This window comes from Lycium ferocissimum, chromosome 2 (genome assembly GCF_029784015.1).
Source record: "Lycium ferocissimum isolate CSIRO_LF1 chromosome 2, AGI_CSIRO_Lferr_CH_V1, whole genome shotgun sequence".
NCBI lineage: Eukaryota > Viridiplantae > Streptophyta > Magnoliopsida > Solanales > Solanaceae > Lycium > Lycium ferocissimum.
The window spans coordinates 20,259,138-20,278,787 of record NC_081343.1 but is presented as its reverse complement, the minus strand read 5'-3'; the positions used below and the strand labels follow the sequence as shown (position 1 = coordinate 20,278,787).

Genomic DNA, 19,650 nt, shown 5'->3' with positions numbered 1-19,650 from the left:
CAATACAATTAGTTTAAACTTGAAATATTTTAAAAAAAATAGAAAATTTAATATTCGAAAGTCTAATTCGCGCGAAGCACGGTAGATTTCACTAGTACTAGAATAAGCAGGGTTAAATTTATAAAAATAAAAAAATTAGGATAAACTTTGAAAAAGGAAAAACAAAAGTAAGGGTCAAAATCAGAAAATGAAAATAGTGAAAACAAGATTTTGATTATTTTTCAAATTCCAAATATAACTCCAAATTATATTTAGAACATGGCCAAACACTAGTTTTAAAACAAAGTGAATAATTCCCGTGGCCAAACGGGTCTTTAATAAAACAGGTGAGTAGAGTATGGGAAACTGGGCGTAACTCTCTAAAAACTCTGTCAGCCCACGTGTTGATGTGGCTCCACATGAGCTTTCCTCTAAACCTCCGTTACCTCAATTTCACAACGACATTTCCAAAGCTCCAATTTTATTTCCTCCATAAAATGCTTCTTCTTCTCATCATCATCTGAGATTCTACAATACAATAGAGCAATGAAGCTGAAACATCCTCCAAGCTCCTCTTCTACGACCCTAACAACAGCAACGGTGTCTTCATCTCATGATGCTACGTTGCTTGTCCGTGAAACCCTCCGTATTAGTGCCGACCTTGCCTCCTCCTCTTCTCCTCCTCCTCCTCTCTCATCAGAGGCTAGCTTCGGAGGTCAATTTGTGGATTCGAGCTTGAGATTGCTCTGCTCTGAGGAGGTCGATGGTCGCCGATGGAACTACTTCGCTGATGACTCTTTCAAATGTGGTGGTCCTGACCACTTCAAGAAGAACTCTATTCGTGCTGTTAGTTTGCACTCTCCACAAGCTCCTGCCCAGGTTTCTGCCTTTTGCTTGTGATTTCTTTTCTTTAATATCTGTAGTAAAATAGGATATACTCGATGCTTTCTATAGCTGTTCCAATTCTTATTTGTTTCTTTTAGTACGTTTCTTAGAAAATCTGCTAGTTGCATAAGCAATGCTCCCTCCGTCTCAAATTATCTGTCACGTTGTCTCAAATTATTTGTGTTTTAGAAGTTCAGGGCACAATTAATTATACTTCCTTATTTTACCCTTAATAAAATTTTATCATTAATGGAGATGACATGAATAAAGTAAATATTTAATAGAGAGATTATAACTTAGACATAAATAAGAGGGTGTTTCGATTGGCTTTTTAAAAATAGCTTATAAGCTAAAAGATAAAATACCCCTCCTAATTAATATTTCTTAAGGGACGCCTAAAACAAAAAAGCACAGATAATTTGAGACAAAGGGAGTATTAATTCTTTTTTCGAAATGATGGTGGTGTCTGGCCAGCTTGTGGCACCTTGACTAATCGATAAGAGAGCTTGCTTCTGTACCACAATCCACAAGAACAAGGTGCCGGGCGTATCTATTCACCAAGGTAGAAGCACCTGTCAATTATCCTGGCACCCGAAATTTTCTTAGAAGGAAAAAGTAAATAAAGGAAAATGAGACTTGTTTAAGATTCTTAAATATGGAAGATTGCAGTATCATGGCTTTCAAATCAATTTATTGCGGTGGTATGAGTTTGTTGGCGGCATAGGTTGCTATTAGTTTCAAAATTCTGGTGAAGAATATACTCTTATATAGAAGAGTTCAAATAGACTGAGAAATAAGTTGGAAAAGATTCTCCATTGACCTTAAGGAATCAAGCGGAGAACTGATGAGTGAGCTAAAAAGCAAATTGCTATAGCAGAAACATAATTCTCTAAATTGTTTCATGAGCATTTTGTTAAAATTCGAATTGTAGAATGTTGAAAGGCTTAACATTAAGCGTATTTTCAGCAAAGTGGAAAGGTTTTTCTCTAATGTGAATCAACAGACACTATGTCCTGTTTTATTACTGTGTCCTGTTTTATTACTTCACTAAGCTACACGTGTCTATGAGAATGCCCGTTAGTATGTTGTAAGATGGCCGTTTGAGTAAGATATTGTGCACAAACTTTTATGGTTATGTGAGTAAGACATTGTGCACAAATCTTAATGGACAAGAAATTCTTTATTCAGAATGTATTTTTCTATGTTCCTATCGTACATGTGGTGCAGGAGTTCATGGCGTTCATAAGATCCTACGTGGTTCCAGAAGGTTTTCCTGACAGCGTTACACCTTCTTATGTACCATACATGACATGGAGGGCACTGAAGGTATACAACTACTAAATAAATGCTTTCTTGAGTGCTTTTTTGGCTAATGTTTCGTAACATGCTGCTGTGGTTATTAACAACTACCTCTTGTTTGCCACTTGTAGCACTTCTTTGGTGGTGCAATGGGTGTTTTCACTACGCAAACACTCTTAAATTCAGTAGGAGTCTCCAAACATAGAGCTACCCCTGGTGCTGTAGCCATTAACTGGATTCTCAAGGTACAGATGGAATCTTCAGCATTGTTTCAGCAAGTACTAGATACGAAAAACTCTTAGCTACATGCTCTCTCCTGAAATTTTACCTAGAGTTGGGAATTGATATAAGAATGTGGAAATGATTTTGCAAAAAAATAGAACAGGTTTTGTGAGATTAAGTTGTTGGTTCGGCATTTGAGTCTGCATATCAAATAAATGTGTATTTGAAGCTATTTACTTGCTAACAATGTCCAATATTTTCCTAAAGGTCCTAATAACATGCGCGATTTTGTTACAGACTTAAAAATAAACAAATGTATTCCATCTTGAGCTTGAGCTTTTAGATGAGGTGGTTCACACAATTTGACAATGTTACATGATCTGGCAAAGGTTTTGGGTTCGAGTCTTACCGTTACTCATCTACAAAAATATCTTCACGTGCTTGACCTAAAAAAAGGCCTACGCGTACCGGATCGTGTTGCATAGCTATGATAAATAAATGTGTCTCTTCCCTTAACAGTTTGAACTATGCTTTTAGATGAGGTGGTTCACACCATTCAACAGTTCTCTTTCACCATTTCTCCCAGCAGCCAGCACTCTATTTTAATAATCGTTTTTACAGTCCCATAATTTCAGAAGGTTTCCCAATATCTCTATATTAGGTTGTTCACTCTTCCCTTAGTTACCATATAAGATGAAACAATATTCTAGAGTCCCTGTCACGCAAAAAGCTGGTGCTTTCTTCAATTTTTTCCGACTGACAAGTAGGAACGCATTCAATCATGTGGAACTATTTTCCAGGAAAGCTTCATAACCTGAACCAAATGCATCTTGGAAATTGTGATAAGCCAATGAAAGGACAAAAAACTTAGTTTTTAAATTTTTCTGGCTTGAGGGTGGGGGTCTTCATTTATAAAGAAGTCTACTAAGTTTAAGACTGTTCTATTGCTTCTGATTTTCTCAGCCTTGAATAACCAAAGTCAGATATGTGCTCGTTTTTGTACTGTTACGTGTTTTTTATGATATTCTGAGAGCTCAAAATGGATTTTAGAAGCAGCTCCTTTTGTGTTCCATGAATACAAACTGGAAGGTATATGCAATTTGCAGGATGGCGCTGGCCGCGTGGGGAAGATGCTTTATGCACGGCAGGGAAAGAAATTTGACTATGATCTAAAACAGGTATTCTCCATTGTTTCCTCTCTAATTTTCTTTTGGTTTGTTTTGCGTTTTTCTGTTTATATTTGTTTTCTTGGTTTGGGTTGTGGGATGGGTAAGGGTTGAAATTTAACTAATTTTCAATTTGAAATTTTTGTTGGACTAGTTCAAATTTCCTTACAGTTCTTGTTTCCTTGTGATGCCCTTTAGCTAAGGTTCACGGGTGATCTTCTGATGGAGTTGGGAGCTGGTGTTGAACTGGTAACTGCTGTTGTGCCGCAGTTTTTTCTTCCTTTAGCCTGTGCTGCGAATGTTGCCAAGGTTTGTCGCCATCTTCTTTTCCATATCTTTTCCTGTTGCATGCACATACAGTTAGCTAAGCACTTTTAGATTTATTTTGAATTGCTTACAGAATGTAGGTGCTGTCACTTCTACTTCAACTCGTACTCCTATATATAAGGCCTTCGCTAAAGGGGAAAACATTGGGGATGTAACTGCTAAGGGGGAATGCGTTGGCAATGTTGCTGATTTAGTAAGCTTTTCTAATCTTTCTTTCCTTCTTTTCTCTTTTTGTGGTGATGAAGATATTTATTTGATTATACTGAATTTGGCAATATAAAGTATTCTGATTTCAATTGCATGGCCTCTTGAGACCACTTGTCAAAACAAATTTTATCCTGGTCTGTCCACGGTAGTGTAATATACTATACATTGCATTATTGGTTCAACTGTCATTGCCACAAGAAAAAACAATTCTATTATTTCATTCTTTTGAAAGGGAAAATTGGCAGAAGAAGAAGTCACTATACTTTATGGCAATTGTTGATGGTTTTCTAAAGTGATGCTGTTGACTACTCATTTGCTCACTAAGTTTTCACTCAAAATTTCCCCCTTACGAGGACTTTGGTGGAAGACTAACTGAAACAAAGGCCATCATCCTCTATGATGGCCAGTTAAGTTTTACGTAGTAGTGAAGCTGCAATCGACTTTGTGATCTACTGTTGTGTTAAATCTTCATACTGTCCAAAGAATTCTGCAGAAACTATTCGCTTTCTTATTGGCGGAAGTGACCCTTGAGAGGAAGACGAGAAGGAAGAGAGAACACTGCTTGATTATTTCCTCAAGCTATTGGAACTTAAATACTACTTTTACATGTTGTCCTAGAAAGGAAAGAAAATTAATATACAATTACAACATAATTACAAGGGAGTAAACTAAGCTATATACTATATTTGTGATATTCTAGAATATTCATACAAATCCTAAAACACCCCCTTAAGCTGGTGCTTACAGATCATATGCACCAAGCTTGCTGCATATATAACTTGTTCTTGTACTGGCCAGGGACTTGGTGAATATATCTGCAAGTTGTTCATTTGACCTTATGAACTTTGAGACAATTTCTCTCGGACAAAATGACAATCAATTTCTATGTGTTGGTGCTCTCATGAAACACTGGATTTGATGCAATGTTAAGTTCAGCCTCATTAACACACACAAGTTCCTTTTTACCAATCTCTCCAAATTTTAATTCTTTTAGTAGTTACTTGATCAACATGTGAACTGAACTCGATTTTGCAACTGCATTATGTTTCTTACTTTTTCAAGACATCATATTTCCCCCCAATAGAATGCAGTATCCAGAGATATGTTGTCGTATGTCAGAGAGTGATCTTGCCTAATCCGCATCTGTATATCTAACAATTTTCTTAAGTCTTGGTCTTCGTAAAACAGTCCTTTCCTAGATAAAATTAATATCAAAGGACACGAGTAATTTTATGAGGTTTTGCTTAAATAGGAAGCAGGTTGGAGGCCAAAATTGAAAGGAGGGGGGTTGGATTTCAGTCAAAGAAGAGATGATATAAGGGTGTGGCTGGAGAGGGAGATTGGAGAAGAGGAGGTAAGAGAGGTGGTGGAGTGTTGCACCAAACATAAAACACCAGGTCCAGATGGTTTTACTTTGGTATTTTCCAACATTGTTGGAATATAGTCATTAAGGACTTTCTCTTCAAAACGGGAGGGAGTCTACAAACCTACTAGTCTAGTGGGAAACATCTATAAGATAATTTCTAATAGACCGTGTCTACCTCGAAAAATGCTTTTGTGGAAGGTAGACAAATTCTTGATGCAACTTTGGTGCAAATAAGGTGGTAGCTTCTAGGTATACACTAGGAATACCTAGGGTGTTGCGTATGTTGGGTCGAGGGAAGACATACAATCATGTGAATTGGGAATTCTTGGATTTTATCATGCTAAAAATGGGCTTCGAGTTTAGATGAGGAAAGTGGATACCTAAGCGAATTATTTGGCAATACTAGAGGACTGAGGCAGGAGGATCCTTTTATCTCCCATGATGTTCGTCTTAGCTATGGAGGCTTTAGTAGTATAATGCACAAAGCTGTAACAAGGGGTTGTTTGAGGGGTTTCAATGCAGCAGTTAGGGAGCACGACACAGTACGGGTCTCATATCTTTTGTTCGTTTACGACACTTTGGTTTTTTATGATGCAGACCGGAGCCAGTTGGAATACTTGAGACATGTTTTAACATGGTTTCAAGTGCTGTCAGGTCTTAAAATCAATCTCAGGAAGTGTGAGATAATACCAGTTGGAGAAGTGGAGGCCTTTGAGAATATAGCACAAATTTTGAATTGCAAGGTAGGGGCTCTTCCCACTACCTACCTCGAGCTTCCGCTTGGTGCCTCAAACAAGGACCAAGCAGCGTGGAACCCTGTACTCCACAGAGTTGAGTCTTGATTGGTAGGATGACAAAAAAATTATTTGTCCAAAGAATGAAGGAAAGGCTTATTAAGAGCACATTATCAAGTATACCCACTTACTTCATGTCGTTGTTTCAGGCTATGTTGCTTGGACTCTTCGAAAATATCGATGGGTGCGTATAGGATCCTCTAAAAGTGGGGCATTTTTGGAGGATCTAACACGGGTGCGACAACTTTTTTGAGGAGTCCGAGCAACATAGGTTTCAGGCACCCGTCATTGTTGTAGAAATCATGGAAAACTTCAAAGAAATTTCTTATTGTACTCGACAGATAAGGCGAGAAATTTCACTCTGTAAGGTGGGATATTGTTAGGACTCCCAAGTGTTGGGGTGGGCTTGGCATTACAAAATTGAGTCTTTAATAACACCTTGTATGAAAATGGCAATGGAGATTTGGGACGGAGTAGCATGCTTTTTAAAAAGAGGTAATAGCAGAAAAGTATGAGGTATGAGGTATTGGAAGGGGCTTGGAGGACAAAAAGTGTTTTCTTGCTGTATAATTGTAGTTTGTGGAGGAATGTCATGAAGGGGTGGGAAGATTTCAGCGAATTGGTGATTTTTCGGGTTGGGGACGGGAAGAGGGTCAATTCTTAGGACCACAGGTGGCGTGGGTGCAATACTTTGAGGTTTGCATTTCAAAACATTTACAGGATTTCACGCTAAAAGTAGATGACAGTCCAATAAATCCGAAAATTACAAGATGAAGAGGGTTTTTGGGACTTGAGATATTGAAGATTGGGAAATGACAGAGTTCCGAACTCTTGGATTTGCTTCACAAACAAGTAACTTTACACAATATCCAGGATTTTTTTTTTTTGGACAATGGCGTATTTTCTGTGAAATCATTTTATGAGAAGCTTCTAGTTAGAGAAGAGGTGGTTTCCCCACATAGATCGATATGGATTCCAAATATACCTAAGAAAGTGTGCTTTGTTTGGTTAGCAACTAGAGGGTTATTTTGATGGTTGAGAACTTGAGAAAGAGGAAGGTGACATACATTAGTTGGTGCTTGATGTGCAAGGGGTCGGGCAAGGATGTCGATCATCTCCTCCTACATTGCTAGGTAGCCTAAAGGCTATGACAAGTAATATTGAGTTTGTTTGGTATCTCATGGGCGATGCCAAAAATGATGGAAGATGTTTTGTTCAGCTGGAATTGGGGTAGGCGGAGGAGTGGACGCAGGGTTTGGAATGTTGCTTCATTGGCACTTATGTATGTTCTTTGGAGAGAGAAATATAAGAGTTTTTGAGGGATAGAGATGATCTTTTTACAATTGAAAGTAGCCTCTTATACCTTTTTTCTTTCTGTGCACCCATGAAGTTCCTCTTTGTATAGATGATTGGGTGTTATCATAGGAAACCACATTTTTTCTTGTGAGTGTCTCCTTTTTGGCATACCTCTAGTATATGCAGGTTTTTATGCCCAAATTTTAATATAAAATTTATTACCATATAAAAAAAAAAGTATTATTCCCATTGAAACACCAATTTTACTATCTTTTCATCTCAAAGCTTCTTTGGTTCATAAGGTGCACTCCTCTTTGTAACATATCAGTTTATACTAATGAGAATCTAAGTTGCTGGGACTCGGGTGCGGTATTCGACACAGATGCAGATCCGAGGGTCGGATTCAGTGTCGTGACCCTACTAGAAGAATAATATAGATGCGTGTAGCTGGGTTCAAAGTAGAGTATAAGAAGAATAAAGGGGTAACTAACTTTCAAATGAGCGGCTCAGATTAATTCTCAATTAAGGACTGATAAGGGCCAGGATTAAGCCACGTGGCCAAGGTTGTTATATAGCACAGAAAGAGAGAGAGGAAGGCAACGATTATCTGGTATTCATCACTTCTTCCTCATTTCTTTTCTACTCCCTTTCTCTTCTCTCTCTCCCTCTTTCTAATTCTCTTCTCATCTCTTTCTGCAGATCATCATCGGCTATGGAGATTATTCTATCCTTGTTTTAGCTTAGTTTAATTCAGCTAGTTTTACTCTTGTATTTGAATTCCATTTTCCAGTTATATAATCAGAAAATTGTCCCAAAAAAGTGTGGGTTCGATTTCAATTTTGCAATTAAACTTAGATCCATATCTGGATCTTGACATTCAGCAAAATCTAAATTTTTGATAGTCGGGGGGTACGGATCCAGTAATGGATACGGGTGCTGGGATTCGGCTAAAAAAATCAAAATTATAAAAATAGAGCTATAAAGATATTCTAAATTTGTGAGATATTCTGTGGAAACCTTACATATAGTAGAATTCGCATAGCTGGGGTTTCAGGAGGGGAAGAGAACTCCTAAGGCATGAAATGTTGCACCATTAGCAATTATGTGGGTTATTTGGAGAGAGAGAGGAATAGGAGAGCGTTGAAGGGGCTGAACAAGATTTTGTAAAGTTGCAAACTAGTCTTTTGTTTCTAGTTTCCTTTTGGCGTTCCCATGAGAACCCGACTTGTATAGAAGATTGGGTCTCGAAGATTGGGTCTCTTCTTTAGAGAATCATATTTTGATGTAGGTTCTCTCTTTTGGTATACGGCTTGTTCCCCTAATCGTTAATAAAATTATTTACCTTATAAAAAAATGTTATATAACTCAATCTTACATTCTCCAAGATGGGCGTTAAAAAACATAAATTAATTGTCAAGAAATCAATATGCTAATAATTAATTTAGAAATTATCCCTCTTTTCTATGAGAAAGAAAACAATGATAAATAGCAAACTTGATCTAGAGGAAAAGCTAACAAGGATTGAAGGTATGCCATTCCTTATGTCTTAAATCTGTTTTATCTTTTATTTTGAGAAATCTCAATTCTTATCCCCCCCCCCCCCCCCTCAAAAAAAAATTTGCCCATGGAATTTGGCCAAAGTATCCTTGGATTGACCGAATCCTACCCGCACCCGGCAACCGCACCCATTCTGTGTCGAGACGACTGCGGCAGCAAAAATTAAGAGTCTGTGCTACTTAGATGAGAATATATAATTCTATATAGTGGAAAAAAGGAAGAAAGAGAGATTCTACGTGAGTGAAACAACAATTATGAGGAGAAAAGCAGAAAACCATTAAAGAAGCAAAAGAATAACAAAGACAGCAAGTTTGACGATCGGTAAACTGTTTCCTTTTTTCCTTTCAGGGGAATTGAAGGGCTTATTTCCTACTTCACAAGGAGTTTATATTTTCTTGTTTATTGGTTTTTATCATGTATCTGATTTCCAATGTATTTGAGCTGGAATAACTTCTGTTAATTTTTTCTTATGAAGCTCGGGACAGGATTAAGTATCTTGATTTCCAAAAGGAATCCATCCTTGGTCAAGACATTTGCGCTCCTCTCATTTGGATATGTTTTCAGCTCTTACCAAGAGGTTAAATAGCGTGCATTAATTTATAGTTCTGCACCTTATTAACACACTTGTCTGATTTCTTTCCTTTTTCTTTTTCCCATTTGACTGAAGCATCTTATTTCTTTTGTATATCTTAGGTGAAATCTGTTGTGCTGCATACCCTGAACCGTGCAAGATTCACAGTAGCCGTAGAATCTTTCCTAAGGACAGGTTGGGAGCAGTCTTCCTCTCCCTCCACCCCTCCTCTTTTTCTGTTATGAATGAGCTTCCTTTCATACCATGATTTTGTTTGCCGTTAACTGACTGTCAACAACTGAATGGTTCATCTTACAAACTTGTGGTGAAACTAGGACTTGCCAACATTTTCAAATCTAGCGAAATTATGAGCTTTTTGACCTCTTTTACCTTTTCTTCTCCATTTTGATTTCCCATAGAGTTATTTAGAGTTATCCACTTACTATGAGTCAAGCAAAGCAGGAAAGGGAAGATAAATTAACAGTCATATATAATTTTTTTTCTTCGAGTTGATGTCTTATTGTGCTACTTGCTCTTCAGGGAGAGTTCCAACACTGCAGGATGGAAATTCAAGGGAAAACATATTCAATTTTCCATGGAAAAAGCACAGGCCTATTGTTCTTGGTAAGTACAAGGAAAATACACTTTGTTTCATTTGTCACCTGAACATAAAATCATCAGACGTATTCATTGCAGATTTAAACTAACTGCTTGCAGGACCCAGATTTAGAGAAGCTTTCCAAGATCCAAACTCATATCTAGCTGTCAAGCCCATCTTTGAGGTATGTTTTCAGGGGAGGATGAATGTCAAGGGGAGCTCTCCTGCATGTAGCACACTTACATCCCCTTGCTTGCTTGTTATGTGGCTAAATGTTTGTTCTACCACTTTCTCATATTCATGCTTGTGAATTGCATGTCGATCTTGATTAACAGAAGGAGCGATATATAGTGACGTACAATCCTTTCAAAGGCAATATATATGTATTGCTCAAGGATCAAGCTAAGTCTGATGATGTACTGAAAGCAGCATTTCATGTAAGAATCTGACTTACCCGTGTGATGACCGTGGAACTCTTAATAACTGAAACCGTGGAACTCTTAATGACTGAAATTTACCTAATTAACTTTAAAATACAGGGTCATGTGCTTCTGCACATCATTCGTTCATCCACCAACAAACAGTCTTCCTCCAGAAAACAGCGGGAAGATGAACTTTCAGCATCCTTGCTATCAACTGCTGATCTTCAAGCTCATGTTATAGAATCTTACAAAATGGTCTCTGCTTTATATATGCCTTTCAAGAGCAAAGCTAAAGAACAGGTGAAGCGAAATTTGCCACTTCATGATGCTACTTCTGATATATCCTTTTTCGTTCTAACTTTTAAACAAGCTGAAACATATAGATGATATGTTACTTCTGTGTGCAACTAAGCCTTCTGTTTGTTATTACCTATAATCACATATAATAACACTTGTAAAAAATCATGTGAGATGAGGAAATATCAGGAAGGCTAAGATGAAAGAAACCAAAATTTCTGAGTCTTCAATCTCATTCCTGTAATTCCTGTTCCTCCACCCCTCCCGAGTAAGAAAGGAAACGGAGTTAAGGAAATAAAAGCTGGAATATAACATGTGTTTGGTATGACGGAAAATGTTTTCCAATTTTCTCATGTTTGGTTGGTCAAAATATTCTGGAGAAATATTTTTCTAGGAAGACAAGTTCCTTGAAGATTAGGAAAATGACTTCCCTATCGAGGTAGGGAAAACAAGTTCCATAAGTGGCATCCCGTGATGAGCACTTCACCCCTTGCTCCTACACCCCACCCCTGATCCCCGCATCCCTCGGACCCCATAAGCCGTCCCAGCACCCACTCCCCCACCCCCGCTCTCCTCCTCCACCCCCACACACTCCACCTCCATCCTCATAGTGTTTGTCTAAAGTATATATAAATGATGTTGGGATAAATATTTTCTGTTTTCTTACCAAACACCATAAAATAAGTTAGAAAATCACTTATTCCAGGAAAATATTTTCCTTCATACAAAACACACCCATAATAGCGTGTCTATGGTGTTAAAATCATGTTCATCACAATTGGCAAATAGGATTTGTTTCTTTGGTACTGCTGCAAGTGAACTTTTTTCTTAAGAAAGCTAGATGATAATGTTTTGCCTTGTACAAAGTTGTTAGTGGTTGACAAGGTTAGGGGCTGGGGACCCTAGATTAACTTCCCCTATCATGATTGAACTGGTTTTTTGAGGGTGGGTTATGTATGGTTATCTAGCTAACTGGAACAGACATACAGTTGGTTATACTGGGACATATGATATACCTTATTTCTCTTCAAGTCTGCATTTGTTTCAATTAACGGGTTGCCATTTATCTACTCCGGCATGTTCATCTTGTATTTTTCGTTGTTGATCAGCCATCTGCTTGCCACTCTAAAAAATGCACCAATATCTAACAGCGAATGAAGAAATCTTAAACATAGAATGTTGGGCTGCAAATTTTTTCTTTTGTGGAGGTTATCCAGATTTACAATAAATTGGTAGTGTCATAGTTGTGGTCCTGATATGTGATGGACAAGGCACCATGCTTTCCTCTGGAAGGCCTTGACTTGGATTTATGAGCTTCGTTTCACTTTTATCACTTGGCCTCCTGATATTTTAATACTTCATAATCTAGATGACTTAAAGTTAAAAGCCTTCTCATTCATGAATCCATATAATTAGGACCTTGTAGCAATCTCTTAGTTTCGCATCCCTTTGAGTTACTCTTTTTGTGGAAGAGAAAAATTACTGATGATTTTTAGACATGCAGTGTGACACAAACTGTCCACTGTCCTACTCATGATCATTCCGTCTTTTCATAAGGGCGAGGTCTGTTGGCTACGAGCAAACTATCCCCATTGGGTTGTAATTTATCTTTTTAGGAGCTGAAACTTTTTATAATCATATTGCAAAATATTGATGGAATTAACAGTGGGCCTGGCGATTGTGAATTCGTTGTCTGTCTGCCTTACCAGTTTGATTATGGCATACTTGCAGGAGGCTCCTCCTTTTATTTAATTATGTAGGTTAGTGATCATTCTATATCTTGCAGGGCTGGGTGATGTCGGAATCACTACTTAATCCTGGCCGAGCTCGACTTTGTGAAATGGTCAAATAAGATACATAATGCAGAGGAGCTAAAAAAATTTCTTGTCGCACAATTATTTTGCATGGCCACTGTTGGCACTGCAAGGCATTCGTCCATCTAGTGGAATTTTATACATGGCGGCAAATGAGGTCGTAGATTTGAAGTAATTACAGATGTTTATCCTGATGCTATGTGTAGACGCAATTTGCTACATGTGCTTTCCGTTTTATAGCACGACAGTTTACCTGTACATCAACAGCTAGCGATTGACGTAAGCAAGAAAGTGCACTTTGTGAAAGGGATTTCAGTATACTTGTTTATTCCACCAAAATCTATTCTTTGATGTTAACCTCTTGCATGTAAGTTTTCAGTTCAATACTCTCTTCTGTAATACATACAAGGTTGTTTTTTTTTTTTTTTTTTTTGGTGTTGGGGTGTGCGTTTGCGGGGGTGGGGTTTGTCCCTAGTTACGTGTTTTTCATACTTTGTTTAGACTGGTGTAATGTAATATCTCCAGCTGGTGTTCCTTTTTCCTTCTGTGTCTTTTTGCTCTTTCACTCATGGTAGAATAAGCAAACATGAGCTAGTTACTTTATCTTCCTTATCTGATGGTATCGTAGTCTTTGTTAGGATTCCAAAAAGAGAGCTGTGATAATCTGGACTGCTCTAGAATTGGAACACAGCTGAACTAATCTGGACTTCTCTAGAATTGGAACACAAATACAAGTATGGAGGGAGGCCAAGGATGCAGTAAGAATTTGTGGTCATTCCCTTCATTCTTTGCTCAATATGACATACATCATGATTCGTGTTCAATGGTCGACAATGGTCCATCTTGTAATTGCAACTTTGCTGGCAAGTAGGCCATTATGTTTTCTACATGTACAGACTTATTAAGATGAATTGGATTGTATTGTTGGACGAGATTCAAAATATGAGAGTCAAATACGTTTAATTTTCAGTGTGAATATCGCTAAAAATAAAGAAAAAGTTACTGCAATGCCACAACGACAGATATGGTTGGCTCACAATAGGAACTCCCAATGTCTCGGACAAGATAAAGTGTGCACTCAAATTTAAGGGCCGTGATTGCCACTTTACGAGCAACTACTCCATGCCAAGTAAGCAAGTATTCATCTTGGTTGAGTACCAAATATTAATAAAAATTTCGGCAGAGTTTTCCTTGTGACAGGAGAATCAGTAAACCTTGTAGTAAATAAAAAAGAATCCAACTAGTACAAAATATCCACGACCCTCAACAATAACAAAACAATGTCTCAAAGCTCGAAAACATCCACATATCAAATTTCACCTTTCGTAGACTAGTCAAGGAGCATGTAATATCAATAAAAAATACAAGAGACTAGGGAAGCATCTTGAAAATGAAAAAAGAAATAGGATGGATAAAGTAAAGGTGCCACCACGATCAGAATGCAGTTGACTCACCTCAACTAAACACAACTACTCGAACTAGATCAAAGAGGACCCGCTGCAATACTAGAGCTAGGGATTTGTACACACAAAAACAACAAGGGTGAACATAAAAGCTAGACCTGCCCCGCCGTCATACCTCGTAGAGCAAGTCTTAAAAACACAATGCATGAGCAACAAAGGATATACCTGTTTATATTTCTAGTTTTGTACAGACTTAACATGTAAGACATGCAACACACAGGTACAAGTCGTGAACATGTTTCAAACAAATCCTGCAGCAACAATGATTTATAGAAGAATTTTGGTACAAACTTAGCGGTCAAGTATGAAAGATTCCTTGCCATAATTGTCGAGATTAGTAAGTCTTCCACAAGGAAAAGAAGTCGATTCCCAAGGAATGAATCCAAGTACAACACAAAATCTTATGCGTGTTATTATTGTCCAATAAGGAGAAAGTTTTAAGAACCGACCAGGTCTTACCAAGAAGAAGTTTTATGCACTCACAAAGACACAAAGAGATAATTCAGAATATTGAGCGAAGAAGTTATATCCAAGAATACTCTAGAATCCGGGGTTGCGTCCCAAGTGCAAGAAGAGGACTGAAGAAGCTGTAGAATAGAGTTTATGTTTTACAGTTATTGAGTCTAGAAAACTTGTATTAGGTTTGGGGTTATCAATTTGTGTCTAATTCGCTTAGTTAGAAGCATAAAAAGTAGATACAAAAATTATAACTTCAAGTAGGAGTTTTGTTACACCCCGGAAAATTTCGCGCTACCAAGGTTGTAAACGGCTTAGTACGAGCTCCAAGAAGAGTAAAGTCATACAAGGATTAAAGGTGAAGATTATATTATATGAATAGTACATGGGAAGTTGATCAAGTCTTAAGAAGTACCCTTGAGCCAAATATGGGTATAAGCCCTCCGAAAGGATGATTTAAGGAGAAGTTTTCGGACGATCAGATTTGAGGAGGACAAAACGCCATCATACGTTTGGAATTTGGAAAAACACCAAGAATGAAAGTTGTAGATAATTGAAATAGCTTTCCAACCATAGGTCGTTATACAATATCTGGATCACACGTTATGTGGATCACACGTTATGTGCGTTTTAAGATCGGCTGTTAGGGCAGAAAATTAACCCTGCGCGAACGCGCCAGAAGGTGGCGCGAACGCGCAGGGCAAGACCCTTCAACTCGTTGCGACCGGCAAGCCACGCGGGCCAGCCGCGATTTGACCGGAGGGCCTCTTTCCGGGGCCCAGCCCCGAGCTCCATTTGGACCGGAGCTACAACCCTTGGGTATGCTATTTTGATATGTACATATTTGGGTATGGCAGGGCCTTGTCCTGTCTCTTCTACAGTCTGTATCTTATAGAGGTCTGTAGACAGTGATATGTAGCCATGATGTGATCCAGCCTTGTCGGCGCTTGTTTTGTTGTACAGTATATGTAGCAGCCTAATCGGCTTGCGTTGTTACTCTCAGTTTTTATGTTTATATATATGTGTTGTCCGTGGGTTCTCGAGACGGTGTTTCTCGTGTTGATTGTTCAGGAGACAGTATAGCCTAGTTATAGATGGTATATGGACCCAGATTAGTCAGTGAGAAGTAAATGCAAGCATAGAGTGCTTGGCCAATAAGGTCGGGTACTCGTCACGCCCCATCGATCCGGCTCTGCGACAAAAGTGGTATTAGAGCAGTCGTCCTAGGGATTGTCTACGACCGTGTCCGTGCAGAGTCCCGTTTATGGGTGTGAAGCCGGCCACACTTATAAATAGGAGGTCAGTGGCATTTAGGAATCATCGACCTTTCTTTCTATCTTAGATCGTGCGATAAAGCCAGAGTCTAGGAGAGATCGTTTCTGACCCTTTTTCCTGTAGGTAAGTGCAGACTGATGAGAGATGAAGAGATCAGCCTCGGATGGCGGGGGTGCTAAGAAGGCCCCTAGAGCAGATCCAGGACCCCAGTGTCACGACCCAACCCCGTAGGCCATGACTAGTGCCCGAGCTGGACACTCGTATACACCTGTTGCTATAATCATTCCACAACTAGCATACTAAGAACTTATACATATACGAAGGCAAGGCTATCATAACATACAGTATCCCAAAGCATATATATATACGCAAGCCGATAAGGCTACTGCGGCGAATGGGACAAAATTCCCAGAACATAAATCATACTAATAATAACCGAACAAGAACTATTCACAACCCACACATATGTCTACGTACCCCTAAGAGTGACAACAAGAATATATGACGGGACAGGGCCCCGCCGTACCCCTGGCTAAGCATATACATACAACAAAAGGGTCTGTACCAAAATATAGGCTCCGGAACAAGGGAGCACTCCAAGACAGCTGAATGAAAATTCTAAGCTGGCGGATCACCAAAACGAGTATCTGTACCTGCGGGCATGAAACGCAACCCCCCCGAAGAAAGGGGGTCAATACGGAATATGTACAGAGCATGTAAAGCATGAAATACAGTAAACAGGATCATACTGAAATAAGGAGTATAGAAAGGTAGTACAATAACCAGAAAACCACAAGGCTTGCCTTTGAAACATAAATCATGCATGTCAATATCATGTCCAATTCATTATGGAACTTAAAAACATAATTAGATAACCATCTTGTACATATGCATATACATAACGTGTCCCGGCCCTCTAGTGAGGGACTCGGTAAATAAAATCATCATATACATGTACATATAACGTGTCCCGCCCTCTAGTGAGGGACTCGGTGAATAGAATCATCATATGCCATCCTGGCCGCCATCCCCGTATCATCATATCATCATATACATATACATATAACGTGTCCCGGCCCTTTAGTGAGGGACTCGGTGAATAATGCAGTGGAGTTGTGCACGAATACGTGTCCTGGCCCGGGACTCAGTGAAAGAAGTATAACAACAAGCACGAGCAGAGTAGTGAGAAACCATATGCATACAAATCATCTTTTAAGACTCTATAGATAAGTAGACAAATCAACGCTCAAATATCAAACGATAGTCATGCTAAGTTCTTTCTAACTGTCATTAGAACTATATTAAGGAACGTCTCGGGGATCATAGACATGTATCAAACCATTCCGAGCCCGCTTAGGAAAGTTACCGGCATTATTCGTTATAGAATCCTCTACGAACGTATCAAAGCAATCCGAGGCCGCCTATGAAAGTTACGGACCTTATTCATTATAGAATCCTTTAGGAATAGGATTTCTCTATGCATCATGTACTATCCAATCATACAAAAGACTCAAGGGCAATGGCTCGACCATATTAAGAAGGTTAATATCAAGAAGTGAATAAGAATCGTAGACATGCTCGGAACTTATGAATAGAGTTACCCCGAGGCTCGTATCGTATCTTACTTACATCTGAGACATGCTAAAAGAAAGAAGGGATAGGCTTTACATACCTGGAAGACAAATTCTCGACTTTCGACCTATTTCCTGTCTTGCAATTCGCTTAAGAATTATTCATAGCCTCGTAATCTACATATAGAACCATCCATAATATCGTTAGGATCATCGTCATACGCTCGTCTAAAACACTTAATGAAAGTCATTTTAAATTCTGTCGAAATTCGGGCAGCATTTTCCCTGTTTATGTGCCTAGCCCGAAATTCCAATTCAACAACCAACAACATCAACAACAAAATCAATAGTAATAATATCATTTCCAACACCAACATATGCCATAAAACAGCCCACACACTGTTTTCTAAATTTCCCAACCAACCAACTTGGGATACGACTAATTAATAACTTTATTTCCGTAAAGAAGTCGAAGTTAATACTAACAACATCAATAACAACATTCTCAACATCCTACAAGATAAATATATGTATTTCCATCCAAATTTCTCTTCAACCCTCAATCCATAATCCAACAACATCAACACAACAAACTATAACTCTATTCTTGCAAATATTCCTTAATCAAACTTAATAAAGAGAGGGATTTGAAGATTCATACATTGATTTTATGAAAGTAGCAAAATCTTCAACATTTTCTTGTTCCCATGCTCCTCTAACTCCAAACGAAATTATATTCGTGACTATGCGTTGCCCGGACTTCGATTGGTACTTCGTTACTTGAAATTTCACTCAAAATTCTCATTTTTGTGAGGTATATTTGCTCCCTTTTGTTGCTGAATTTTCTGGAAATTTTTGGAACCTTTTGGATGAAAAAAATGGGGTTTTAACCCTTTTTATAGGGGCTAAGGCGGCGCACTGTAGCAGTACTGTAGCGGTACTGCAGAAATGCTGTTTCTGCGTCGACAGTTCAGTTTGTAACGTCTATAATTCTCTACTCCGATGTCCTATCAACGAGCGGTTTATTGCATTACAAACTAGACTCGACGAACTTCATTTTAGAATTTTGAAACACCTTAAAACTCCACATATACTATGAGATATGCGCCTCCAAAGTTGACTAAAAATTCGCCCAGCATTTCCCAAATTTTCGTCGAACTTATTTTCTTCACTCTACTCGATCTCGAAATATTCCGAAACTCTCCATACATGATATTTGTCATTCATTATACTAATAATGGCCATGTTCTCGTGTTTCAAAATACTCTTTTCCGATTACGACTTACGAGGTCGTAATTCACCATTTTTCTTCGTTGTTACGTACTTTCCATGGTTTGTGCCTTTCAAAACATCATGGGACGTCTCTGTCACACCCCAATCTTGATCAGGGTGTGATGGGCACCCGACCCCGTAACCGGAGCCGAGCGAACCCGCTGACTCTTACTACGTGCTGAATTTTTTTTTTTCTTTTTTTCTGAACCTTTATAGCAAACATACTTAATAAAATTACTCATACATAAAAGGCCCCTTTCGTTGCTTTTAAATCGAGTAAAATATGTAGCTGTACAAACTCATATCATAACACCAACTGTCTCCCAAAGCCCACGACTCTGTCTGCAAAGTCTCTAACTGTAATCCGGAATCCTAGCACGTGTACTCTGACTCGGCTACACTCCGGTGCCAATGGAGCTTGCCAACTTCGCCGGAACATCTTCTATACTAACCTCAATCCGTCCGGTGTACCGCGCGGCATGAAACGCAGCCCCCGAAGAAAGGGGGTCGCACGAGCAATGTACCGAGTATGTAAGGCATGAATAGTAGCATAGTAAAGAGATATAACGTATGAATAATAACATCTCGTACATTTAGGATCGGTCATGGGATAGAAGTAACCCGTATATATGGATGCCTTCTTGGCAATTGCCGTGTATGCTTAGACTTTTTCGTAAAAAGAACGGTATTCCTTATTCACATATGCGTAAACAGAACATTTCGGTTAAACAAGATCCTTAATCATTCGTACGTACGCCGAATACCTCGCTCCCTCCCCTTCCCACATTATCCCAACAAGTCATACAATGCACG

At 38.7% G+C, this 19,650-nt stretch overlaps 1 protein-coding gene across 1 annotated transcript; it reads left to right on the top strand.

Annotated features, from left to right (window-relative positions):
• The first annotated feature begins 384 nt into the window (after positions 1-384).
• On the top strand, positions 385-13,402 carry LOC132033814 (protein root UVB sensitive 6). Its single transcript, XM_059423911.1, has 13 exons — positions 385-858; positions 2,092-2,190; positions 2,295-2,408; positions 3,492-3,563; positions 3,750-3,860; positions 3,952-4,071; positions 9,574-9,675; positions 9,792-9,864; positions 10,210-10,293; positions 10,387-10,451; positions 10,603-10,704; positions 10,807-10,989; positions 12,773-13,402. Exons 1-13 carry the CDS (start codon positions 526-528, stop codon positions 12,836-12,838), a joined length of 1,524 nt encoding a protein of 507 aa, XP_059279894.1. The 5' UTR covers positions 385-525; the 3' UTR covers positions 12,839-13,402.
• The last annotated feature ends 6,248 nt before the right edge of the window (positions 13,403-19,650 follow it).

Excerpts from the sequence above, each read along its gene's own strand:
- LOC132033814 (XM_059423911.1), top strand. The coding sequence starts at position 526 with ATGAAGCTGAAACATCCTCCAAGCTCCTCTTCTACGACCCTAACAACA. Across the intron at positions 9,676-9,791 it reads TTTTCAGCTCTTACCAAGAG|GTGAAATCTGTTGTGCTGCA; the intron begins GTTAAATAGCGT and ends TGTATATCTTAG. Across the intron at positions 10,990-12,772 it reads AGAGCAAAGCTAAAGAACAG|GGCTGGGTGATGTCGGAATC; the intron begins GTGAAGCGAAAT and ends TATATCTTGCAG.